A 25,922-nucleotide genomic window follows, 5' to 3' on the forward strand; every position below is an offset into this window, starting at 1 on the left:
GGGCAAAGTCAGACTGCGACCGAGGAGGGGCGCTTTATCTGTCCACTCATTCGAGATCACCCGCTCAGATACGACTAAGACAGGCAGGGAAAGGAAGACTCCGCCGACTGAAGTGATCTCCAGAGACACACAAATTTGTAGGCAACCCCCACGCGCACGTTTAACCGCTCAGCAAAAATATACTAGTGAAGGAAAAAGGTTACCACGGTAAAACACATGACCGTGAAATGGACGCGTAAGCAGGCACAAGGTGGCGCATGGAAGGCTTTAACAAGGGCCGCTCTACAACAGGGGGAGAAGTACCAAATGGTGCATTTCTGCGTGTAAGGTTTCGCATGTACCTATGTGCTCATCATCGAGTGTGCAGAGTTGTACAGGCTTTTGCTTAAATACGTATGTGCTTAAGTGTCATGCTAAGGGGGAAAAAAAAAAAGGTAAGATAAGGTAAGGAAAAGGAAAAAAAGGAAAATGTGTATCAGAAAGGTGCCAAAAGGTAGCCCTTCCAAAGGTAACGTAACTTTTTTTTTTTTTTTTTTTTTTCCCTTTTTTTTTCCCCGTCCCCAAATCGCTGTTCACAAAACAGAACGGTATCCCTCACCCTGCGCTGTCACCTATGGATAAAAAAAAAAGTGGAAAAAAGAGCAAAGCACAGGACCACCGGTAACACACCCTACTGATCCATGTAGTTTATCAAAATAAAACAAAATCGATCATCTTAAACGTCCTCACAATTCTGCGATAAGCGATTGCCTGGGCCAATTTTCCCAGACTGCCGTAACAACCAGTATGAACACTTGAGGCCTCGCATTCAATGTGTACAGTACACAGCGTTTATATATCTTCCCCTGTGAAGGTTAATGACAATAAGTGAACTACGTAGAGGGCAGAGGAATGGAGGAGAGATGCCCCTTTTAAGCTGACACACACGTGGAAACAAAATTAAAGGAGCGAAATGGACACGCTGTTGTGCCTGTTGCATTCACTATTTGTGCATTTTTCCCAATGGGGGTTAAAGTGATGACGTGGCAGCTCTACAAAAAATTAAGCGGTTCATACTTGGGTGTGTATCACTTCGTGTGTGTTAGCTCCTGTGCAATCTCCTGTGGAGAGGCCAACATGATGACGTATCCACTTCGTCCGTCACGCGGAAGAAGTGTTTTTTTACCGGAACGGGTCAGACGAACTGTGAAGAAGTTTCGTTCACCCATAATTATCGTTACATGTTTGTTGTCCCAAAAGGAGAAGCGATCGTGAAGAGATAGAAGAGTTGCTTCACCTCCACGCCGCTTACGTAGCTTCACCCTTCCTGTGTGAATTGCCTCGTCCTCATATTCCCCCAAAAGGGTTCCATAAGTCGAGGTGACCAACACAGCCAGGCATTTCAAATGGATAATAATTTTTTTTTTCTTTTCTTCTTCTTGTTTCAACTAATTATACAAACAAGAGGGGACATTTGCCTCATGTGTTCCTCTGCTCAAGTGCGACTCCGTTCACCACCCCAAGGGGGCCAATAAACTCTCCGTTGAACATAACTTTGCCTCCCTCCCCCTTCGGAAAGAATAAAATGGGACAGGTGCGTACGTACATTTGAAGCCTTTTTACAAAGCAAATTGTTGGCAACTTTAGAGGCCCCATTTTGGGGGTACACATATTCGAGTGAAAAAATGGGCTGCTAAACATCTGGAGATAATTCACTCCCATGTTATGTGCCACGTTTCCCTTTTCGCTTCACCACGCTGCTTTCCTGCGTCAGTTTTCTCCTTTACTGCTTCACTCTGCTATTTCCTTTTTTTTTTTTTTTTTCTTGTGCTGGCGCGAAGTGGCGCCCCTGCTGTCGCTCCACAGCCTTCACGGGTCACCACAATTTCGCCATTTTAAAAAAAAAATACTTCGCAACACGAGAGCGGGAGAAAACAAAGGAGTAGTAAACTACCTCTTTTCGTGTTGCGGAAAAGAAGGGGAGAGGCAATCCATTTTAAGACTTTGCCAGTGGTACTTTACGCACACCGACTGAGAAGCCAGTCTGCTAGGCGCTTGAAGGGAATTCATTGAGGCCACCGCGTCCACACACTCTGTGTGTGTAACTGTGCCAATTCTCATGCGGGGGGGAAAAATAAAGATTGAAGGGGGCGCCACGGAATGGGAAGGAGAGCTACAGAATGGAAAGGGGCACCACAAGATGGGAAAGGAGCATCATCAAATGGCTAACTGCGAAAAGCACAAATGTCTGTGCAAATAATTAATGCTTCATGGTTCTCTCTCAAAAGGTGTACGGTCCACATTTTGTAAAAAAAAAAAAGAAAAAAAGAAAAAAAAGTTTCCTCTGTTTTAACGTTATTTTCCCGCCTTGTACTACATTGCCTCCCAGAATGAACAGCCCAGCATCGCGTTTAGGGGGGGAGGGTTTGCTCTCTCGCACACCGGTGTGCAACAGCCTTATTGCGGGGGGCACTTGGCTTGAAATCAACAGGCTGTGGAGGACCACCCTGAATGGGCTTGCATTTTTTAAGCAGGCGCATTGGAATGATGAGGAGAAGAGGCCCTCCACTTAAATATACATTTGTGCTCATGTGTATGTGTACCCTGCATGCACGGCTGCGTTTAGCTCTTTGTGGGGTCGAGCTTTTCTTCCCCTGTAGAGAGCTCCCTCTGTGCGCGGTTCGTCACTTTTTCAAATAGAACCTTTACTGCGGTGGGGACGGGGCAGGGCCTCGATAGAAGCAGGAGTGGAGAAAATTGCGGAAGAGGTGGAGGAAGCGCTGCGGTTAGTGACCAGGTGAGAGCGACAACGAGGCATCATGTGATGGCGCAGTGGAGCGGAGCATGATAAGGAGGGGAAGCAGAAGCGGAAGTAGCCGCAGCAGCGGCATTAGTGGCAGTCGCGCCATTAGGGGCAGTCGCCGCAGCTGTGACCGCTAGAGTTGCTCGTGTGTGCAAACTGTTCGACTCTTCCTTTTCAGTCGCTTTTTTTTTTTTTCTTTTTTTCTTTTTCTTCTCTGTGCATTATTCTATGCCCATGTTGGCGGCGCCCAACGGGGGGGCAAACGCCCTGAGGTGCAGCCCCAGCCCGGTTTCCCCGCGTGCACGAAGAAGCTGCGCACATGTAATCCGGCATGGGGCAATACAACCTCACAGGAATATATACGCACATGTATATATATATAATATAGCCGGTAGACCCATATAGGTGACAAATCAGGTGCACGTTGCCCGTGGCTGCTGGGGCACTACCCGCTTAGCTGCGGATCGAAGAAGCGGCGTGGGGGCAAACGAAAAGAGGCATATTTTTCACCCCTAAGGGCAGCACAGCCACTTTTCTTTTCGGAGGCACACTGGCCCATCGTCACCTAGGCACTACATGCATGGTGGCAAAAATACACGCCGCGCTGAGAGTAGGTACATTTCGTGCATCCCTATCTGGATCGATTCTGCGTGTCATTTTTTGCCCTCATTTTATACTCTCATTTTTTACCCCATTTTTTTTACTCTCTTTTTTTACCCCATTTTTTATCCCTTATTTTTATCCCCTTTTTTTATCCCATTTTTTTATGCCTTTTTTTTATCCCATTTTTTTATCCCATTTTTTTATCCCATTTTTTATCCCATTTTTTTATCCCATTTCTTTACCCCGTTGTACACGTCCATGTGGCGCTGGTGCACATCTTCACCCCTTTGTTGATGCGCCCGTGTCGCCTGACAGACTGCTCTACAGAACGTAGCACAGCAGGGAGGTGAACACATGACCGAATCGGCATATCAGCACATCAGCCGATCAGCACGTCAGCCCATCAGCACGTCAGCCCATCAGCACATCAGCTCATCAGCACGTCAGCCCATCAGCACATCAGCTCATCAGCACATCAGCTCATCAGCACATCAGCTCATCAGCACATCAGCTCATCAGCACATCAGCTCATCAGCACGTCAGCCCATCAGCTCATCAGCACATCAACACATCACCGCGTGAGTACTTGACTGCTTGATCGCCTGAGACGGCAACGCGGAGCAATCATTTGGGTTGCCTACCCGGGGGAACTCCAACCCTTTGCTGCTCGCCCAGTCGTGCTCCCCAGTTCGCGTAACGTAGCAGTGTAGTTATCCCATTGTACCGCTACCCCGTTGTACCGCTACCCCGTTGTACCGCTACCCCGTTGTGCCGCTACCCCGCTGTACCCCTACCGCTTCTTAACCCCCCAGAATGAAAGACACCGGGAAAAATGAGTACGGAACCTTCCCCATAACGATCAACGAAGGGCACTCAGACCAGGTGGGAGAAAAGAAGTTGCTGGGCGGAGGGATCTATTCGCGTGTGCTGGAGCGAGCCAAGCTGATGTGTCTCTTCCTGACGTGGTACGCCCTGAACATACTATACAATGTGGATAATAAGATAGCCCTTAACATGACGAAGCTTCCCTGGTTTATCAGCTCTGTGCAGTTATTCTCAGGATGGATTTTTATTTTTATGTATTGGTTGACAGGCTACAAGAAGCCTCCAAGAATATATACCTACGATTTGTTTTTAAAGAGCATAGGGATCCAGAGTTTCTGTCACATCATGGTTCACTTCGGTGCCGTCGTGTCCATGTCATCAACAACGGTATCCTTCACTCACGTGGTGAAAGCATGTGAACCTGTTTTTACTGCTCTACTATCCATCGTATTCCTAAAGCAGTATATGAAGATAAACAAATATCTCACCCTACTAATCATTGTCGGAGGAGTTATCTGTGCATCCGTTAAGGAACTCCACTTCACATGGCTCTCCTTCTGGTGTGCTACCATCTCCAATTTGGGATCTTCCATGAGATCCATTTTTGCTAAGAAGATGATGACACAGAAATCTCTAATTGGAGAAAACCTTAACGCTTCCAACATTTATGCTATGATTACTATCTTCTCAGCTCTCATGTCTTTACCTCTGGTAATCATTTTCGAGGGAAAGGCCTCATACAACTTCATCGTCAACTATCAGAATGTCACTCTAAATAATTACACATACAGGGAGATAATCACGAAGATCTTTCTCAGTGGCATTTGGTACTACCTAAACAATGAAGTTGCTTTTATGTGCCTGGAGAAAGTCAACCAAGTCACTCACGCCGTGGCCAACTCGATTAAGCGCGTCGTCATCATCGTGTCATCGATTATAATCTTCCAGACGCAAATCACCTTGCTGGGCGCCTTCGGCTCGGCCGTCGCCATCACGGGCGCCTTCCTCTACTCCGTCATCTGAGCGGGGAGGAGGAGCGACGAAAGTGAGTCGAAACGTGAGAGGTGGAAGTGAGTCGAAGTGTGAGAGGTGGAAATGAGTTGAAGTGTGAGAGGTGGAAGTGAGTCGAAGTGTGAGAGGTGGAAATGAGTTGAAGTGTGAGAGGTGGAAATGAGTCGTAGCGTGAGCGATGAAAGTGAGTCGAAGCGTCAGCGGCGAAAGTAAACCGTCAGCATGATAGGTGAGCACTGATCGATGGAGTGGCGAAGCACCCACCGATTGCGCAGCCTCACGGGGGGTTCTTCGATCATCTGGATGACGAAGCAGGCGGACGGACGGAGTTCTCACAACAGCCGCAGCACCTGTAGCATCAATCGTATCTATCGCCTCTGCAGCGGAGGCGGAACCTCTGCGAGACGACGCAGGCCCGCTCTCCACCACCAGAACACATGGCAGCGAACCGACGTTGCATTACCGTGTGTGTATACGTGCCCACCACGTGGATCCTTTTTTTTCTTTTTTTTTTTTTTTGCCTGTTTCTACAAAATTGGAAAATTTTTACCTTCCCCTTTTGTGACCCTTTTTTTTTTACTAGCTATTTTATGACCTTTTTTTTACTATCCATTTTATGACCTTTTTTTTACTAGCTATTTTATGCCCTTTTTTTACCCCTTTTAATTTGTCTGGTTGGCTGCGCGGCTAGAGCGCACGTCTGTGGGGGTGCGCGTCCCTGTGTCTCCCACGGTCGCCACCGTCATCATCATTATTATTATTGTTATTACTGTTATTATTTTATTGTTGTTTTATTTTTTTTTCTTCCTTCGAGCCCCGCCACGCCTCCATACGTCGCGCGGGCACCTGCACACACAGAACCCATTTGTAGAGGCCACCCAAACAGAGGTGCACATGTTTCGTCATCTGTTCAGCAACACCCACCCCAATTTGCAGTTAGCTACACCACGTACTTTTTTTTTTTTTTTAACTGGTTGCTGAATCGCGCAAGCGTAATTAAAGCCACAAGAGTGACTTCTCAGTTGTAATACGCATATGAAATGAGACAAAATTGTCTCAGAAACGGAGGGGCCTTGTCCCCCCCGAACGTTAGTAAGGGTGTGCTGGCCATATCGGAGTCCTTCCAGTTAAGCTCCTTTTTTTTCTCTCCCCACGTGTAGAATTCCCACTGGGGGATTTAACGGCCATACGATTGGCACGTTCGAAAAGTTGTGCCATCTGGAAGGGTGAAGGGATGAATGTCTGTCCAATTTTTCAGACCCGTTTCGCGCATCTCCCGAGAGTTGGCACTCTCCAGAGAGAGAAGGAATAAGGGGAAAAAAGGAGAAAAAAGGAAAAAAAAAGAAAAAAAAAAGAAAGAAAGAGAAGAAAAAAAAAAAAAAAAAAAAAAAGATATATAGCTTCTCCTCATGTAGACACGCCTCTCAAAAGACGCGTATTTTATTTTTTTTCTCGCGAAGGGAAGATAAGGTGAGGGCAACAGTGCATCAGGATAAGGTGAGAGTAGAAGTGCGTCGCGATGAGGTGAGAGCCCAATTTGCATGACCAGCAGGTCAACTCCTCACGGGTGACGTTACGCCAGGAGGATTAAGTCACACGTCGCACAGCAGAGATCCCCTCTCCCACGTGCGTATGGATACACACCGATAAGTCGACAGCAGCAGACACTCCCACGCTAACTTGTTGGTTCATCAGTCGTTTGGTCCTCTCCCTCAGCTTCGTCGCTTTTGCCTCACCGCATACGCTCCGCTTCGTCCACTTTTCCTCTCCCCATATGCTCCTCTTCGTCCACTTTGCCTGTTCGCATACCCACTGCACATCATGTACAGGAACAAATATCAACCGAACATCTTGTCCCTCCTGCTGAGCGCGGGGTAAGGAGGCGTCCCGGCGCAGCAGAGCGGTTTGGGGGAGCCACTCCCTCAACGGCATCTGCATATGCCCTCTCACTGCTCATACGATCACTTCCCCCCCTGCAGCTCCAAACCACTGGACCTATGGAAGACGAAGACGAAGAAGGGGTGTGTCAGAAAAGTTTTAGACGACACCATTAAGCTAAGTGCAATTGAGATCATGTCGGAAAACACGTCCGATTCGTATATTTACACAGCCCCAGAGAAGTTTTCCTCCCTGGGGATCAGCCTGCCCTTCATCGTACTGATCGTGAAAAATGTGAGACGCGGAAGGGGTGTGCCACAAAAGCGGTGTTACCATGAGAGCGGTGTTACCATGAGAGCGGTGTTACCAGCAGAGTAGCGTTACCAGCAGGGCGCGGCTGACCCTACATTGCCGCTTCCCTAAGACAGTCTCCTCCACCGCACCCCCCCCACCTCAGATGAACAAATACTTCTCCTTCCGAATAAGCATAATGGACGACAAGAAGTGCAGGAGGACCTTTCGCATTTCAAATTTCCAGGTGAGTGGGCCGTCCAGTTGACGGCAGCACACAGGAAGGTCGCCCCTACCCGTGTCGCTACATCTTTCACGCTGTCGCTCTACATACACACACACGCAAAACTGAAACACTCCTTCACAGACCGTGACGAGACTCTCCAACAAGTGGTGCACCATGCCGATGATCCTAAACGAAGGCTGGAATATCATTCAGATTAACCTAGCAGAGTACACGCAGAAGGCCTTTCGTACCAAATACATGGAGACGGTCGAAATGCAGATCAACGCGAGCATACGAATCAGATGCATCTATTTTTGTGACAAACTATACAGCAATGATGAGTTGAAAGAGGAATATAAAATTTTTTGTAAAAAGAAAGAGAAGATTAAGTATGTTCCCCCGAAATGCTTAAACAAGCCATTAAAAAAGATGGCTATCAAGAGTGTCGTCAGCGGGGGCGTGTCCAAGGGAGGAGAGGGGACCCTACCGACGGATACCGAACAGAAGGAAACAACCGGGGATCCTTTGACGAAGGAGAATTCAGAACAACCAGATGTGGAACCAACGGGTCAGAAGAACCTCCAAAGTACAGACATGGTTGAGGGGATTGAATTATATCAGGAGAGTACTGATGACCCCTTTTTTGGTGACAAGAATGACGGGGAAGGCACCTCCCTGGCGCAGGTCATCGGGGGGGAGGAGCCGCTCGTGGAAGGGGAAGCACCCAACGAGGCAGAAGAGGAAGCGGCGAATGAGGTAGCAAACGGGGTAGCCAACGAAGCAACAAACGACGCCGCGAACGAAACAGCGAATGAGGAAGCCAACGAAGACGCTGAGCACCTGGCGCACATCAAGACGCTGGAGATGGACGTCACCAATGTGCTCTACGAGGACGTCAACTACGAGACGTACAACAATGACGACAACTGATGTGCGGAAGTGGGAGGAAGCGCGGGCAAGCGGTGGCACCTCCAAAGTTGCTAAAAAGAAGAAAACGAAAAAAAACAAAAAAAAGGGAAAGAATAAAAAGACACGAGACAAACGAACGACTCAAGGGACAAACTCTCGGCTCGGACACACCACCGCCACACTGCCTAGTAGAGGTCCACAACCATCTCGTGCAACAAATGCACAAGGCGGAGGGCACGGATCGAGCACAGGCTCTGCCTATTATACGGGAAAAGCGAGTACGAAATGAAGGGCGATTGGGCGTACATGCGCTGAATGTCCCTGCCGTGGAACGTCTGCACGTGCAGGACTTTGGGCTCGGGTCCTCCCATTAACACCAAGCTGAGCTTCAGCGCATTGTCAATGTCAAAGAATATTTCCAGGGAGAGTGAATCCACCACGGGAAGTAGCATCTCGTTCAGGCTGTCTAACACCCCCTGCTCAAGTAGCCTCTTCACAGAAAACACATGAACAGAAGACGTATTGCAAAAAGAGGGTATGTTACTCCTCTTCCGTCTTCGCAAATCTTTCTCCGATTTCATTTTAACAAAGAATAAGTTCTTTCCAAAGAGACTAGCATGCACAAGTATGGGTCTTTCAATTAGCAATTTGGAAACGAACAGTAATGCTCGCTTTATCGTCTCTACATTCTTCCTCATATTACGTTCATGTAAAAAAATTAACTCCTCAATTTTACCTTGCCGTTCATGTAATTTTCTCAAATAATCAACATGTTTTTTTCTTTTTAAAATGTCTAAGCAAATTTGAATTGCGATGTTTCTCCACTTTATGAGGAAAAAGGAGTCCCTATTGTTGACATTTTGCGAGATGAGGAAACGTTCCAAAGCTTGTTTTGTCTCTTCGGGATGGTTAATTTTAAATTTGTGCGTATACAGATTGGGTGGGATGTTCTCCTGATGATTCAGGTGTACCATTTCGTTGGAGAGAAATATGTCAAGCGCTTTGTCAATCAGACCGACTAAATTTGCCTCCTTCTGCTGACCCAGGGAAAGGAAATTCACTCTCAGTGCCTTCAGTTTGATTAGCAAGGTGGAGGTGTCTGTGCATGGGTTGAGCAGAGGACACCCTCGTAGGCATTCGCTCACCACACACACTTCACCACTTGGCTGCTTATACTCCTGGATGATGGAGAAGAGATATTCCTTATTTTTTATGCGCGTCTTCTTACGGTAGCACATGGACTGTGGCATCGGTATCTTGGTAAACTCGCAGATGCTCATGTTTTTCTCCTCCAGGAGGAAGCGTGTGTCCAGCTGGATGTTGTACACGAGCTTGCACTGCGCGAACAGGCCGATTTGGGTCTCCGAGAAGATCAGGCGCCGGGCATGCTGCGTCTTCGTTTTCGATTGGTTCGGTGGAGCAGCTTCCCCAGCCAGCTGAGGCCGCTCAGACTGCTTCAGTTGCTGCCCCGCCTTCTTCCCCCTGCCCATCAGCCTCAGGAGGAAGTTTCCTCCCTTCTTGGCGTTGCGCTTGCGGCCCTGCGCGTTATTGATGGGCACGTTTCTTCCCATTCCTGCTACGTTGATTTCCATTTCTTTTACTTTGCTTCCCGTTTCTTTTACTTTGCTTCCCGTCCCTGCTACGTTACTTCCCGTCCCTGCTACGTTACTTCCCGTTTCTCTTACTTTGCTGCCCCCCCCCTGCCGCGTGAAAAACTCGTTGACGATCTCCACCGCGGGGTCGTCAAAGGAGAGACACAGATAATTCTGGAAGCGGAAAAACAGATTGAGCAAATGGCACAGCTGGAAGACCTTCAAATAGACATAGCATCGTGTGACGCTCAAGTGGTAAGTGAACAGATTAATATATGCGGTGAGGTATACGTCTTCCCTCGTTTTACACAGCCTGTTAGTCACGGTCACCATAGAGAAGAAGGTTCTCTCAAGGAGGAATTTCACGGAGAGAAAGCTTTCCCTAAGATTGTATTGTGATAAACAGTCATATCGGTTGATACAAAGAACCTCCAACAAGGTTGATATCCTTTTACACACATTCGTGACATGGGGTGGGATAACGGGGAAGTAAAACTTCTCCGCCATCTCCTCTACATTGCTTAACATCGGATTCAAGATTGCCATCAGGAGCAAATGGTAAAAGGGCACATACACAAAGTGCTCCCCACTGAAGTAAAAGATCTTATTCTCTGAGAGGTTCTCACTGAAGCTGCTCATCTCGCATAGGGACAGATGGCTGAAAAGATTTTTTATAATAATCTGAAACATGTCTGGGAAAATCATTTTTTCGAACAACTTGCATAACTCTCTGAATACATGTACCATGTCTATTTCGACAAGGACCTCTTTTTGGCTAGCCGTCGTGGGTTCATTTGGGTTCTGGCCCTGCCACGCGGCGGGGACTACTACTGCTTGGGGGTGATCACCAAGTGTTCCCTCCATGTTGCTATACGGAATGGGGTTCATCCCGCTATGGATGTTAATCGGCAGATTGATTGGGTCGACCTTCTCTGGAATCTCTCCCTTCATGAAAGTTGCGAACTCCTTGTCCAGGAGGTCGTTCGCCTCGTCGATGAAGCGGTTGACCGGGGGAGGGGGGCTCCTCGGGGGGAGCTTCCTCGGTGGGAGATTGGGTGGAGCAGCGCTCAAAGAAGCGCGAGCGAGTGCATCCCGGTTTATCGAAGCAGGGGAGAACGAGTAACTCGCTCCCACTTCGTTGAGTGCACCCCCTGCGGTGGGTTCTACGAAGGAGGGAGAATCCAACATGAGTGCCGCCCCCTCCGCCGCTTGCGCGCGTCTCCCCCCAGGGGTACATCTCGAGAGGGAGTCCACCAGCCTCACGAACGAGTGAGCGTTTCCCATGTCAGCGATGGACCGCGCGAAGCTTGCCAGCACTTCGTTCTTTAAGAATAGCATCCTGATGAGGAGGAAAAAAATGGAGGTGTCTTCCCTGAAGAGAGCCTCCACGTGCAGACAGTTGTTTATCTCCTCCACGCCCAGCTTGATGAGAAAAATCGTGAAGATGGTTCGCACGCGTTCGTCCCGGAGGTCGTGGTAGAGGTCGAAGATGAAGGAGCAGAGGATGCGGGTGCTGCCGCGGTAGAAGCTGCGCTTCTCTTGGGGGGGAAGGCGGTCACTCCGGTGAGGCGGCCTCTCCAACTGATTCGGCGGCGGCGTCTCCAATTGATTATGAGGGTGCTTCCCGAACTGCTTCCTAAACTGCTTCCCCTCCTGGCTGCCCCCCCCGGGCCCACCATACTCGTAGGAGTAATTTTCGTAGGCGTAATTTTCGTACGTCCCACTCCCATACTTGACATTCTTGCAGTTATGAATCAGACAGAGAATCACGAGATACACCGGCTGTTGCTGAAGTATGTAGACGAATCGCTGCAATTTGTCCCGGTTACAATCTAAGATGTGTGTGTGCTCGGAGAACATGATGGTAGGGCGCTCCTCGCCGAGGAACACTACATTTGAGAGGACGTAGTGCTGGTAACTGAGAAGCAATTCGTTGTAATTTCTCTCCAGAGAGTGCAGATTTAGGAGAACCTTCATATGTTTCGTATACATATCGATTAGGTCTCTCTCGAAAGAACGGACATACTGAATGCTGCTCGTGTATTTTTCCTTCTTTAGGAACACTTGAATTTCTTCCCAGTTTAGAAGATGTGGCATCATCTGTATTTGTCTAATCATATTCTCCACTTCTTCTTGGTGGTAAGCGGCACCGCAGACTAGGTCATCCTCGTAGTGTGCCCTTTTGAGAACTCTCCTTCTTACGAGCTCTACTTCGTCCGCGAGTCCGTCGTTAAAGGGGGGATTGAACATGCCGTCTAGTAGACCCTGCTCTGCTGCCACGTCGTTGTTGTTGTCACTGTGTTCGCCTCGTTCCCCCTCCTCATAGGTGACCCACGTCTGTACGACCTTCTTGGGCTGCTTCAAATGCGTGGCCTTCATCACCCCGATGCCCAGGTGGCAGTTGGACGTGTACCCCCAGGCAAACACATCGTGGGTGCCTTCCAGCTGCACGAACGAGGCGTTCTTAAATGAGTAAGCTGCTTCTATGCTTCTATCTCGAAGGAAGTATGGAATGAGCTTGGGACTCCCACGTATGTTCGTCTCTTTCACGTCATGCACTATCTGCATGTGTGTGTTGTCACCCAATCCGAAGAGTTTATTGTCACACGTATGAAACAGGACATATCTATCCTTCCCACCGATGATCTGCTTCACGTTGCTTATTTGAGAATACAACATTGGGACGGCAGACGATACTTCATTTTTTAGAAACTCTCCCCATGTGTAAATGAACCCGTCTGTGGAGAGTATCATGCTGTAGGTCGATCCTGCTACGACCTGTTTGATGTAGATGCTGGGATCTATGTGAACCTGCCTTGGAGAACTCACCATATAACTTATGCTACCATCTGCTAAACCTAACTTCCCATTGTTTGCACTACCACATGCGTAGAGCTCATTCGAATCAGTTAGGATTAACGTGTGACTGTTTCCTAGGGAGCATCTATGCACCTTGTTCGTTAAGTTGATTCTTCTTGGCAGGAGGATCGCTCCTTGTGTGTAGTCCATGCCGAGTCCTACCTTCCCGCTTTCTGCGTTTCCCCACGTGTATAGCTCTCCCAGTTCTAAGAGGGTTTCATTTTCGATGTTAGGATCGTGAGAGTCCCCTTTCGGACGATCTTCATCAAACCAGCTATTCACTATGCAAGCGCTGTGATCATGTCCCGCATACACATCGATAACTTTGCTTAGCGATTTTAAGTGCACCGGTTCGTGGCAATCCTTTATTACTCCTATGCCTAGTTGACTTTTTTCGTTTTTCCCCCATCCGTAGAGAAGTCCCCGTTCGTTTAAGGCCAAGGTGTAATTGTATCCACACGCTATTTTGACAATCTTATTAACACACACTTCGATCGGAACAGGGACGGAAAACTTCTTCCCTAAGTTGTACTCTCCATTTGCTAGTTCTCCATTTTTATTAGCTCCAGATGTGTAGACCTTCCCGCTTTGCAAAAGGAACACACTAAAGTGTTCACTGCCATCAATCATTTTAATCTTAGACCGTAGGATCAATCCTTTGTTTGGAAACGTTCCCTCTGTTGCAGCATCAGCATAGAGGCCCTCCGTGTGCTCATCCCACGTCAGTTGTCCATACCATGCTTTGTCTCTCCCCTTAGGCGGGAAAGATTCCTTATCCAGCATGTAGAACGTTCTGAGGATATCCTTAATGTGGATCTTCCCCCGTAACTCTTTGACGTAGTTAACTGGGAAATCGTCGCCCCCCTTTGGCTGATCGCTGCTTTTTGCTTCCCCTCCAATGAGATGATTCACCACATCGAGGTTGCTGTCTCCCGAGTCGGACTCCTCCCCCCCTACATGGCTCCTCCTTGACAGTACATTGGAAGGGCCACTTCTCCCCCCAAGTGCGATGACTCGACTGCAATCTCCCAGCACGATTAGGTCCCCCACGAGAGTCACCCCCATTGACATGTACACAGATGCATGAACAGAGAGGCACTTATAATACGTGTTGACCTTCTTAGGCACCTTACAGGTGTAAGAAGAGGACCCCCTTTTTAGTTCAGTAAAAACCCCCCACAGGAAGACATCCCCCTTTGTACTTAACGCTAACGAATTGAAGGTGCCAAAAGATAGCATGAAGGTCTTACGAGAGCGGCACAGATGTTCTAATCTCTTCGGACTCAGCACATCGTTCTCATCTCCATGACCGAGCTTAAAGTATTTTCCACTCCCCCATGTGTACACATTATTTTCTGCATCTATGCATCCTGAATGAGATTTCCCTGAACAGACATAAATGATTCTCTTCCTCTTTTGGAACGTCTTCACCAACTGTGGTTTGTTGTAACTTTGAATGTTCCCGAGGCCGAGTCTCCCGTTTGCCCCATACCCCCAGCTGTATATGTCCCCACGAAGTGTGCACGCCATGCTGTGCTGTCCTCCGGCGGAGCAGTGAATAATGAAGTCTTCTTTTGGTCCCCTCCTCCCATGGAGAGGATTGCCAAATGGCCGATTCCCCCCTCCACCTCCTCCAAACAGATCAGCTACACCCGCTTCTTCCCTTCCGTCCAGAAAGATACGAACCGGTTCGTACACATTCGTGTTGGTCCCATTCCCGACGCATCCAAAGGCGTTGCTGCCCCAGCCGTAAAGAAACCCCCTCGTGCATATTGCCAGCGTGTGCATGTCCCCACAGGATATGAACATAATCTTCGTGGGTTCCCGAAATTTCACCTTCATCGGGATGGGGGTAAACCAGTCCGCCTGCTCCTCCGCGGGGGGAGCACCTCGGCTCAACGCCTGCGAGGGGGAAGCACCCTGAGTCAACGCCTGGGAGGGGTCCTTCACCCGTGGTGCTTCCCCCGCGGAACCCTCTTCACTCGAAATGTTGTCTGCGTCAAAGTGGAGCAAGCCATCCCCACTATGATGGCTACCATCGTTACGATCGTCAGCTGCGCCGCCATCACCACCATCGCTCAATGAGGGAGATGGCTCCCTCCCCTTCCTAACCCCAAACGCGTCCAACAACGTCTGGCCCACCTTCTTGTCGATCTTCCGCAATAGCTTCTCCTTCCCCCCCACATTCGATTCTCCACGATTGGAAACAAAAATCTTCTTCTTCCTAAACCCCAGCAACCCATTGTTTCCTTTCCCGAAGGAGTATACAGAACACCCGACATCGAATGCGTTCTTCTTAGCTAAAACGAAGGTACAGTAATAGGTACAGCACACGGAGGTGACGAAAAGATCTTCGAAGAATGGCACCGGAGTCGGCACTTTGCATTCCCTTGTGTTGATTCCTACCCCCAACTGGTTGCTCGTGTTCCCTCCCCAGCAAAACACCGTCGGTTTGTTCTGATGGTACCCAACACATGCGAAATGGTCCAGCCCCGAACTCAATTTCTGCACGAAACTGAAAATATATTTCTCAGGTTCTCTTTCCTCTTCGCCCTGTTCATTCATCTTTGCGCCTTTCTCATCTCTCCACACGGGGAAGTACGTCTGTCTGTTGAAGCGGTTGCTGAAGCGGTCACTCAAAAGGCTGACTGGCAACCCAATCTGTCCCTTCTCAGTGAAGTTAACTTCTGTGGCCCAGTTCGCTTTCCCGCTGTGATGGCCCGGCACATGGTTCTTTTCATCCCATTTTTGTCTAGTCCTTCCAACTGTCCTTCGTGGGCAAGGCGAAAGGAAACAACAAAGAAGAAAGAACAAAGAAGAAAAAAAAAAAAAAAAAACAAAGAAATACACGTGAGCCTATGCATACGTTCACGCAAATTGGCACATTTGCCTGTTTTTTTTTTTTTTCTTCTTTGTTCTTTCTTCTTTCTCCTTTTCGAGCAACACACATGCCCCCCCTCCCCAGCGCGGGAAGAACGCGCCGATTTTTTCTCCCCGCGGATTTTCCTTTCGCACCAAGTCGTTAACCTTCACAGGAGAGAGAGAGAAAAAAAAAGAACAGAGAAAGAAGTACATGTATTATGCATACATATACTGCCCTCTGCGCACCCCGACAGTGGGTACCTCCAAAGAAAAAAAAAAATGCTTCCCCATCCCAGGACGAGCAAGTGCCTAGTTATGCTCGTCAAAGAAGCCGCCTTCTTCACATTCCTCTATGTTTTAAAAAAAGAAGAGAGAAAGGAAATTCCGCTAGCATTGCGGAACGAGAGTTCCCGCACCGAGGAGATATCATGTAGGGGGTACATAAAACTCCTCCAGGGCTAGTCCACCTTTTCTTCTCTTTTCTTCTCTTCTCTTCTCTTTTCTTCACTTTTCCCCTCCTCCCTGTGCTCTGAAGCATGCCAAGCAAAGCTGGGAGAGTCAGGATGCCCCCTGACAACAGACTCCCCGTCTCGGCCTCTCTCAAGACGTCGGACATATGGAAGAATTCAGTTGGGTATGACCCCTATGCGTCCGTGGAGGAGATAAACAAAAGAGAGCTGAAAAAACAAGAAGAGACGAATGAAGAAATCAATGAGAAGGCGAAGAGTCTGTTTAGTCTAGCGAGATTAACCGGCACTGCTTCCGCTACCATCCCCGGGGCGTGTACCCTCTGCAACCACATAGGCCACTTGCCGTACCAGTGCAGAAATTTGATCAGCCTGGAAAAGCTAAACTTCCAGAGTGATATAAAGGAGGAGGCGGAGGATGACCTGAAGGAGCGCCGCAACCTCGGCATCGTCAGCGATAGCGACGGTAGCGACGGGAGCAGTAGTGATGATGGGAGCGACAGCAGTAGCGGACGCAGCAGTAGTGGCGAACGCAGCAGTAGTGGTACGCGCGACAGCCGGGACTCGGCCCGCGAGAAAACGAAGAAGGAGAAGGACAAGAAGAGGAGGCGAAAGCGCGAAAAGCGAAGGGACAAACGGGAGGGTCGATCCTGGAAAGAGGAGAGCCGGTCGCACAGAAAGGAGAGATCGTCGCATAGAAAGGAGAGCCGGTCTCACAAACGGGAAAAACGAACCCACGAAGAGAAGCGATCCCGCAAGCACGAAAAACGGACGAGGAAGGACAAAGCGGAACGCCGTCGTCACAGCAGCAGGGACAGCGACAAACCAAACGTGAAAAAGAAGGAAAAGAGGAAAAGGAGGACAACAGAGACGTACGAGGAAAGTGTGCGGGGAAAACGGCACAGGAGGAGCTCATCAAGCTCGTGAGCATTTGCGGGGAAGCAAAAAGGGGGTCATTGTGGAAAGGTCAGCGGAGCGGAGGAGAAGCTCGGAGCCATCAACCAGAAGGATACATGTAACCACGCCGAAGGAACGAAGAAACTGGTGCAGTGCCATTTTTGTAAAAGGCCAACCAGGGGTGAGTCCGAGTGGTGATGTTCCCTTCTTTCGGATCCTCTCCCCTCCCCCGTGGGACCTCTCATTTGTCTGTAATGTTTAAGCCGATTGGGCAGACTTCGAAGAACACGGGCGACGTGCGAAACGAGCGCAGCGTCCATCTGCGGACTTCCCCCCCGTTCGGCAACTGACAAGTCCTTTTCGCGGTGTGTACACATGTAATGTTTTCTCCCCTTAAATTTAATTCATTTTTTTGTGTTAAGTGTGTCGACAATCCTGTACAATTGGTTTTGGTGTGGATCTGCTTTTTATGTGTATTTGCTCCTTATGTGGGATTGCTTTTTGTGTGTATTTGCTCCTTATGTGGGATTGCTTTTTGTGTGTATTTGCTCCTTATGTGGGATTGCTTGTTGTGTGTTCTTTTTTTTTTTACGAGGGGATGCGGAAGGATGTGGGTGGCCCTTTCTCCATTCCCAACGCTACCCCCCCTGCTGTTCATTTCTCAGCAAAGCTGCAAAGGCAAACTGCTAATCTGTCAAGTAATTTATTTTTTTTTTTTCCGTCTGATGAGAACAACGTAGCAAAAAGGAGTCCAGACGAATTGTATATTTCACGTGGAGTCACCAAAATGAAATTGCTTCTTCCTCATCGTTGGTGTGGCGTCTTCATTCTACTGCCACTTGTGCAACTTTCTCCTCTGGACCATTTTGTCGATATACAGAAAAGGCAACTCTCCCCTTTTAACCTTGTTGCCAGGTGAAGAAAAAAAGAAAAAAAATTCCCAAATGTGCTCAATATATAAATAATGCCACGTCGGGAAGAAGCATACATCGGAGTGGTGAAAGAGGGTGTCCTTTCTCTTTGCACTTTTTTTTTTTTATTTGAGATAGGAAGCAGGTTCTATCAAAGGATGACATCCTTATTAGTTATATATATTTTTCCTTTTTCGCTTGCTTCTTTTCTATGTAGTGTCACTTACCGCCCCTGGAAGGCGCCAAAATACCACACCGCAACGTTCTGCAGTTTTCATACACGTGTTGGTGCCATGTTCCTTTGTGAATCAACTGGCTTGCTTCTTTCTTTTACATGCCGACGTGAAAAACGACCTCGCGGGGAGGAAGATAAAAAATAGTAATATAGTCTGCGCTGCGCCGACGGGAGGTAGCGGTCAACGTAAAGAAAAAATAAAATGAAAAAAAAAAACTGACTACACTAAGGTCCGCGCGACGGAGAGGAAAGATGTTTCCTACAAGTATACCCCTGAGCTCGCAGGAATATATGGCACCATTATCCTATCATCCTCTTTATTCAAGTAGGAGAAAAGGCAGGAACGGAAAACAAAGATAACCCTATGTGGGATAACATGAGAAGTCCCCGTTGGAAAACTACGTCATATCTCATGTCACTTAGGGGTTACCTCCCCTGTATGGTTATTCACACAAAGGTGTTTTTTTTTTTGTATTTTATTTTATTCTATTCTATTTTTTTTTTCTTATGCGCTTTCCCATAACTGCACGAAGGATTCTCACAAACAACATGTGTACGGTGACCGACGAAGGGAGTGGCGTCGGCCCGTGTTACCGAGGCTGTGTTGTGTGTTGTTCTGACTCCTGCACCTGAGCAGCCGCCTGGGAAGGTGATTTTCGCACCGCGTGGCGGACGTGTGATCAAAACGTCGCGATTTTTTTTTCAACTGATTGTTTTTAAGCGTCTGGCAGTTCGGAGGTACCTCTGCATGCTCGCCTCTTCTAGCAGGAGAGAAAGCATCCCCCACCACCCAAGGGAAAAGAAACACACGCCCATGTGACGAGGACCTCTCCCAAACAATTGTGACGCCTCCGATGTAGACTTGCCCAAGGATGAGTGATCACTACGAGAGTTACAGAAAAGACAGGAACAGCAGCATCTCTAGTACCAGCAAGCGGAAGAGAAGCGACAGTGGGTATGATAACCATGAAAGGAAGAAGGAGCACCGCGAGGAGGGGACCTACAAAGGAGCCAAACCGGTGGAGGAGGACGAGGAGGAGGAAGCGAGCTTTGCCAGGGAGATGCAATCGTATAGGGAGCGCCTGAGGGAGCAGTGGGGAGACCGGATAAGGCACAACAGAGAACGCGAGAAAGAAGGCGAGAAAGAAGGCGAGAAAGGACGCGACAAAGAACGGAACAAAGAACGGCACAAAGAACGGGAGAAAGAACGGGACAAAGAACGGAACAAAGAACGCGATCGACAAGGTGAAAAATCTTCCCAACGAGGCTACGAACGAGAGCGCGAGCGGGACCGCCGCAGAGACAGGTCCCCCGAGGAGCGCCCCAAAAAAACCAAGAAGAAAGAACACATCTCCCACAGCAGCGACGAAGAAGACAAACACTACGACCGCAGAAATGGCAAAAGCAGGCACCGAGTGAGCAGCGGAAGGCACCCAGAGGACGCTGCGGCAAAGAGGGCGCAGCGCGAGAGGGATAAATACGAAGCGAAGGAGAGTCGTGGGGACAAGAGGAGGCGAAGGAAACGCAACACCAGTGACGATAGAAGCGACGAGGGAAGTAGTGACAGAAGGAGCAGACGGGAAGACCTCCGTCGTCAGCAATCCTCCGAGGGAAGCAGCTTCTCGGAGAAGGACTCAAAGGAGAAAAAGAAGAAGAGAAAAAAAAAAAAAAAGTCGACTCATCGTCGGACGAGGGAACCAGCACAGGGAGGGAGGTGCACAGAAGGAAGGAAAGAGGAAGCAGCCCGAAGGAGGTGCAAAAAAGGAGGGAAAACGATAAAAAGGAAAGGGGAAGCAATGAGGGTGATGATAGAGAACGACCCAAGGGGGGAGAAAAAAATGGAGCAGCGGTCATTACTGCCGCTACCGCCGTCGAAGCGGGGGCCAAGCTAGACCGAGAAGACGAAAAGAAGCTCTCCAGGCTGGAGCGACTCAAGCAGTTCGCGGAGAAGATCAAGAAAAAGGGCAGCGATGAGGCGAACCCTAAGGCCGGCGCGAGGGCCACGAAGTTTACGCTTAACACGGGCGTCAACAGCGCCAGCAGGAAGATTGACCTGGATGTGTTTGGGGGGGGAGGGCCAGACGAAGACGAAGAGGATGTTGAGGAGGGGGAGGAGAATAAGAAGCAGGTGAATAAGCAGTGGAATCTGAAGGAGGGAGATAAGAAGCAGGAGGAGAAGATGAAGAAGGATAGTGCCACACGTCGGGACCTGATTTCCAATTCTCCCAGCAGGAGAGACGGCGCAAAAGATCCCGCGGAGGAATCACCCGCGACGGAATCGCCTGCAGCGGAGGATAATGAGGAGGATCCCCTCGAAGTGTTCATGCGAAACTTGGAGAGGAACTGCGCGGGCGAAGAGGGAGAGGCGATGGGCCCCAACCAGGCCATAACATTGGAGGAGATTTACAGTTACGAAGCGAACCGGCATCGATTCGAGAGGGCAAAGCACCTGGGGGGAGCAAAGCACCTAGAGGAACAGCCCCCCGGAGTGGCCGACGATTCGGGGGAAGTCGATAAAGAGGTGCAGCAAACCGATACGCAGCCGCCAGAAAGCGGCGATCTGGAAGACGACCAGAACGGCGAGGAATACCACCGATTGTTCATAGAAGCGCTGAGGAGGAAAGCCGAGGAGGAAGGCGAGGGCAGAGGGGCGTCGGCACCCCGTCGAGGAGGGAGCAATGCGGGGAGCGGCCAAGGGAACGGCGAAGGGAAGGACGAAGAGATCAACGCACTGAACAGCGAAGGGAGCAGCGAGCCCATCGAAAACCTTAGCGAAGACAGCGAGTATAACATCGAAACGAATGCTCTAAAGAAAACGAACAAGAAGCTGCTTCAAGTGAACCGGGACCAGGTGGAGTACCTGCCGATAAAAAAAAACATCTACGTGCAGGTAAGCGAGATCACAAACATGAAAGAGAGTGACGTGGATCTCTTTCGGAAGAACAATGGAAACATAATCGTCAGGGGAAAGAACTGTCCACGGCCAGTACAGTACTTCTACCAATGTGGACTGCCATCTAGAATCTTACCCATCTTGGAGAAGAAAAATTTTAAAAAAATGTTTGGCATACAGATGCAGACAATCCCAGCCTTGATGTGTGGCAGGGACGTGATCGCCATTGCTGAGACGGGGAGTGGAAAGACGCTATCGTATTTGTTTCCACTGATAAGACACGTGCTTCACCAACCACCCCTTCGAAATAATGACGGACCAATCGCCATTATACTTACTCCGACGAGGGAGCTAAGCAAGCAGGTGAAGAGTGAAGCGAGGCCCTACTGTCAAGCGGTGAATCTCCGAATCTTGGCTGTCTATGGGGGGTCAAATATTGGCACACAATTAAACACACTGAAGAGAGGAGTAGAAATACTGGTTGGTACCCCTGGTCGTATTATTGATATACTAACGATAAGTAATTGTAAGGTTACTAATCTGAATAGAGTCTCCTTTGTCGTCTTGGATGAAGCGGATCGGTTACTAGATCTCGGGTTCGAGTCTCAAATACATAACATATTAAATAATTGTAGGAAAGACAAACAGACGGCGATGATTTCTGCTACCTTCCCGACTTACATCCAGAGTCTAGCCAAGAAGTTGCTTTACAAACCAATCGAAATTATTGTCGGGGAGAAAGGAAAAACGAACAATAACATATATCAGTTTGTAGAGGTCCTACAAGTCACACAGAAGATTTTTAGGCTCCTAAAGCTTCTTGGAGACTGGGCTACCTACGGATTGATCCTCATTTTTGTAAACAAGCAGTTAGAAGCGGATCTTCTGTACTTAGAACTATTTAAGTATGATTATAAGACGTTAGTCCTGCATGGGGGGCAGGATCAAGCCGATAGAGAATTCACTCTCCAGACCTTCAAAGAAGGGAAGAACAAGATTCTGATTTCCACTTCTGTCATGGCAAGAGGTATCGACATAAAGGACATCATCGTCGTTATTAATTATGAGTGTCCTGATCATATAGAAGATTACATTCATCGTGTTGGTAGAACTGGTAGATCTAACAAAATTGGGTATGCCTACACCTTTGTGACCCCGGAGGAACAGGGCAAGGCGTATGATATATACAGCCTCATTAAGAACAACATATATTATATGAACAAAACGATTGACATTCCGAGAGAGCTGGAAGAGCTCGTTCGGGAATATACTCAAAGCAGTAACTTTGCTGAGGTTAGAAAGAAGGGCTACAAGGGCAAGGGGTTCAAGTTTACTCCGAATGAGAAGTCTCGCCTTCAGATGGATAAGGCCAATGCCAAGAGGGAACTCGGCTTGGTGCGCGACAAGGAGGGGGGGGTGGACAACCCTCCAGGGGGGGACGCCTCCGACGGGGAAGTCGACAGAACAGCGGGATCAGCGGGAACAGCGGGAACAGCGGCGGCGGGGGAAGCTTCCATGCCAGGGGGGATCGCTCCTCCACATGGAACTCCCCACACGGGTGCGCCACTAAAGCAGACGGGACCGCAACAGAGGCAGCCACAACCGCCACCCCCCCCGGGAGAGCCCAGTCCACAAAGCGAAATAAAACGAATCGAACTGGAAATACAGAGGATCAAAATGAACGACACCATGGACCTCTCACTAAAGGCGAAGCAGATAAACGAGCTGATGAAGACCTACAACTTCATGGCGCAGCAGCAGAGCACCCTCAAAAAAAATGCAGACGCTACAAAGGAAGCCGACATAGAGAAAATGGCCGAACAGGAGGCCGCCAAAGCAACCGAACACATAAAGGATGAAACGGAGAGACAGCGACTCTTTAACAAAGTAAAGCAAGACGTGAAGAAAAGACTAACCGACGCCAAGCTGCAGAGTAACTCCAAAACGGAAAACATTCATAGGAATATGCTTCTAAATTCGATGAGGACACGAAATATGAAAAAATATTCTCCCTTCATTCCACACACCTATGTTATGGAGGACAATTCTATCATGCAGGAGTTCTACATTAATGATTATCCGCAGCATGTGCGGCTGAAGGTATGCAACCGGGAGGTACTCTCTCGCATTTCCGACATGTCTGGTTCAAGGTGCCAGATAAAGGGCCAATACTTTAACCCCACTCAGCCAAACAAGACCACCTTCCTGCTGGACGCCAAACCGCTACACATTGAAATCACCGCGTCCAACTACAACCAGGTGCAGATTGCGCACAACGAGTTAACGTCGCTGATTAATCAGTTACTGCAGAATAGCAACATGAAGGGGCACCGCAAGGGGTGACCAGAAAGAGACATGTGCAGGAAGGCACAACACGGATTGGACCATATGGAGGGAATTACCACACTCATTGTGAACACATGGCAGAGACATCATCAGGTAGTTCACTTTGTAGCCATTTCGTTTGTGTTTCTCCACCTAGTTGGCCATTTTTTTTTCTATTTTTTTTATCATTAAATGGGCTAGCATGCATGCCGCTGACTGGGGCATGCCGAGTTGCCACTCCGCCTACATTTTGACCTTTCCACACGTGCCCATATTTTTCTGTCCTTTCTCTTCTCTGGGGCGTTTTTTCCCGTCCATTTTGGCACTTCCCCATTTTTAGCGTAACATTGAAAACGCCGTTGTTGTGCTTTTTTTTTTTTTCTTTTCTTTCTCCACCGTTTGGCTCAAAACATTCCTTTTAATCCTCGAAGGGAGGAGTCCCTTTGAGTTGTTCACCAGATTGTTTAGCACGCTGCTTAGCATACCGTTCGGCAGCCCGCTTAGTAGTCGTTGTTCTCACACACATTCGTACGTTTGAGGTGGGCTTCAAACCGGGGCTGCACAAACGCCCACGCGTGGACACAATTTTTGGTTGGCTTTTTTAAAAAAGGACCACGCACGGTGGAACAAAAAAAAAACATAAATAAATAACGGGGGAGGACAGCCAAAGGCGGGCACTTTCACACGCATGGCGCCAATTGCATACAAATAGGTTGCACACCGGTTGGAACTTGCACGGGAAAAACGACATTAACTGTTCAGAAAAAAAAAAAATAATAATAAAATAAAATGGCTAGCTCCCGCAGGGGGTACGCTACACCACGTCCTGTTACGTCTGCTACGATCTGCTACGTTTTTCTACGCTATGTTCTGCTATTTTTTTTCATTTCTGAACAGTTCATGTTGCTTTCCCCGTCCAAGTTGCAAACAGTGTGCACGGGACAAATGCGGAACGCTGGGGGGGAGGCGATCCTATCTTGCCAGGGAAACCTTCACTCATGCTGTGGTCACGGTTACGCAAATGAGGAGAAAGAAAAAAAAAAAAAAAAAGGTGGAAAGGGTGGAAAAATCGGCCTGTCTGCACAGACACTTTCACATCTTCTCCTGGCTGAACGGAAAAAAAAAAAAAAAAAAATATGACAGATTGGCTAGCTCGCCAGGTAAGAAGCTTTTTTCTATGCTTGGGGGGGCAACGGCTGAGCATCCCTCTTAAATGCCAGAAGTGGTAGAATTAGACTTACGCCTTTTCCATTTTCACCACTTGTCATTCGTCAAACTCCTGAGAGTTCATCTTGTCATAGATGCCCTCCTCCTTCTCGAGGCCGTCTTCCAGCGAATCGAACCCCTCTGCAGGAGCGCCGTCCAACCCGTGTGCAAAGTCATCCTGTTCCGCACCACCATCACTGTGACTGTTCGATGGAGTTACCCCTTCGTCGGAGTTTCCCCCCAAACTGCTGGCAACATTCGCTTCGCTGTTTGAACTGGTACTTTCACTACTCTGCACATTTGAAACATTTCGCGAAATAAAATTTCGCTTGTCATCCAGAAATATTAAATCGCCTTTATTGTAGGACAAGACCACTTCAGTTATCTGTCTCGGCTGATTAGTCAGATCATTGCCGAACCATCTCCTCGTGTGTAGCGACCCCTGGATGTATACTCTCCTTCCCTTTCGTAAAAATTTATCCACAAGGTCAACAATGTTCTGGTCATATACCACGACGCGATGCCAGTCCGTCTTGGACTTCAATTCATTTGTATTCCTGTCTCTCCAGAATTCATTAGTTGCCAAGCTGAACGTAGCAACCTTGTCTCCTCCATTTAAGATCTTTATATCTGGTTCGCATCCAACTCGTCCTATGAGCATTATTCTGTTCAGAGACTTCTCCCCTGTCATGGGTCTGTTGTTGTAATACCTCTTACCCTCGTAGTTAAAATCGCTTTGCAATTTCGTTTTGAAGAGGTTCGCCTTGCGGGTTGAATTTCTCCGCTGGCTGCAGACACCGCCCACCGTCAGTTTCTGCATTTTCGGGTCCCCCACATATCCCCATATGGCTGGAAGGCACAGGACGTACATCACGCTGGTGAGCAGTAGCGCCTTCATGCTTCCGTTCGAGGGGGTCGCATAATCGCCGCAAGGGGGGAGAAGCGGGATGGAAGAAGTGGGATGGACGAAGCGGAATGGGCCAAGTGGGAGTAGCTTAATGGGGAAGAGCGAAGCGGACGTCGGTGGGCAACCCGCCACACGTTAGAGGGAACCGTCAGGGTGCTCTCTTCGTGACCATGTCGACGAAGCAGCTATGCAAGGAGCCAGCGGGAGGGAGGGGAGAACTTAAGCCACAGGGGTTATCAGTCG

At 48.7% G+C, this 25,922-nt stretch overlaps 6 protein-coding genes across 6 annotated transcripts; 4 read left to right on the forward strand and 2 right to left on the reverse strand.

Moving 5' to 3' along the window:
* Positions 1-3,739: 3,739 nt before the first annotated feature.
* Positions 3,740-5,233, forward strand: C922_01225 (hypothetical protein; the record flags this gene model as incomplete). The annotated part of the gene is made up of 2 exons (XM_008816833.1): positions 3,740-3,963; positions 4,198-5,233. 2 exons carry the CDS (start codon positions 3,740-3,742, stop codon positions 5,231-5,233), a joined length of 1,260 nt encoding a protein of 419 aa, XP_008815055.1.
* Positions 5,234-7,042: 1,809 nt separating this feature from the next.
* C922_01226 (hypothetical protein) lies at positions 7,043-8,546 on the forward strand (the record flags this gene model as incomplete). Its single annotated transcript, XM_008816834.1, has 4 exons — positions 7,043-7,095; positions 7,201-7,393; positions 7,557-7,637; positions 7,758-8,546. The coding sequence occupies 4 exons, from the start codon at positions 7,043-7,045 to the stop codon at positions 8,544-8,546; spliced, it is 1,116 nt and encodes a 371-aa protein (XP_008815056.1).
* A 164-nt stretch (positions 8,547-8,710) lies between these two features.
* On the reverse strand, positions 8,711-15,541 carry C922_01227 (hypothetical protein; the record flags this gene model as incomplete). The annotated part of the gene is made up of 1 exon (XM_008816835.1): positions 8,711-15,541. One exon carries the CDS (start codon positions 15,539-15,541, stop codon positions 8,711-8,713), a length of 6,831 nt encoding a protein of 2,276 aa, XP_008815057.1.
* An 833-nt stretch (positions 15,542-16,374) lies between these two features.
* On the forward strand, positions 16,375-17,232 carry C922_01228 (hypothetical protein; the record flags this gene model as incomplete). The annotated part of the gene is made up of 1 exon (XM_008816836.1): positions 16,375-17,232. The coding sequence occupies one exon, from the start codon at positions 16,375-16,377 to the stop codon at positions 17,230-17,232; it is 858 nt and encodes a 285-aa protein (XP_008815058.1).
* Positions 17,233-19,220: 1,988 nt separating this feature from the next.
* On the forward strand, positions 19,221-23,584 carry C922_01229 (adenosinetriphosphatase; the record flags this gene model as incomplete). Its single annotated transcript, XM_008816837.1, has 2 exons — positions 19,221-19,905; positions 19,959-23,584. 2 exons carry the CDS (start codon positions 19,221-19,223, stop codon positions 23,582-23,584), a joined length of 4,311 nt encoding a protein of 1,436 aa, XP_008815059.1.
* Positions 23,585-24,830: 1,246 nt separating this feature from the next.
* Positions 24,831-25,670, reverse strand: C922_01230 (single-strand DNA-binding protein; the record flags this gene model as incomplete). The annotated part of the gene is made up of 1 exon (XM_008816838.1): positions 24,831-25,670. One exon carries the CDS (start codon positions 25,668-25,670, stop codon positions 24,831-24,833), a length of 840 nt encoding a protein of 279 aa, XP_008815060.1.
* Positions 25,671-25,922: the final 252 nt, after the last annotated feature.

This window comes from Plasmodium inui (genome assembly GCF_000524495.1).
Source record: "Plasmodium inui San Antonio 1 unplaced genomic scaffold supercont1.4, whole genome shotgun sequence".
NCBI classification, from domain to species: Eukaryota; Apicomplexa; class Aconoidasida; order Haemosporida; family Plasmodiidae; genus Plasmodium; species Plasmodium inui.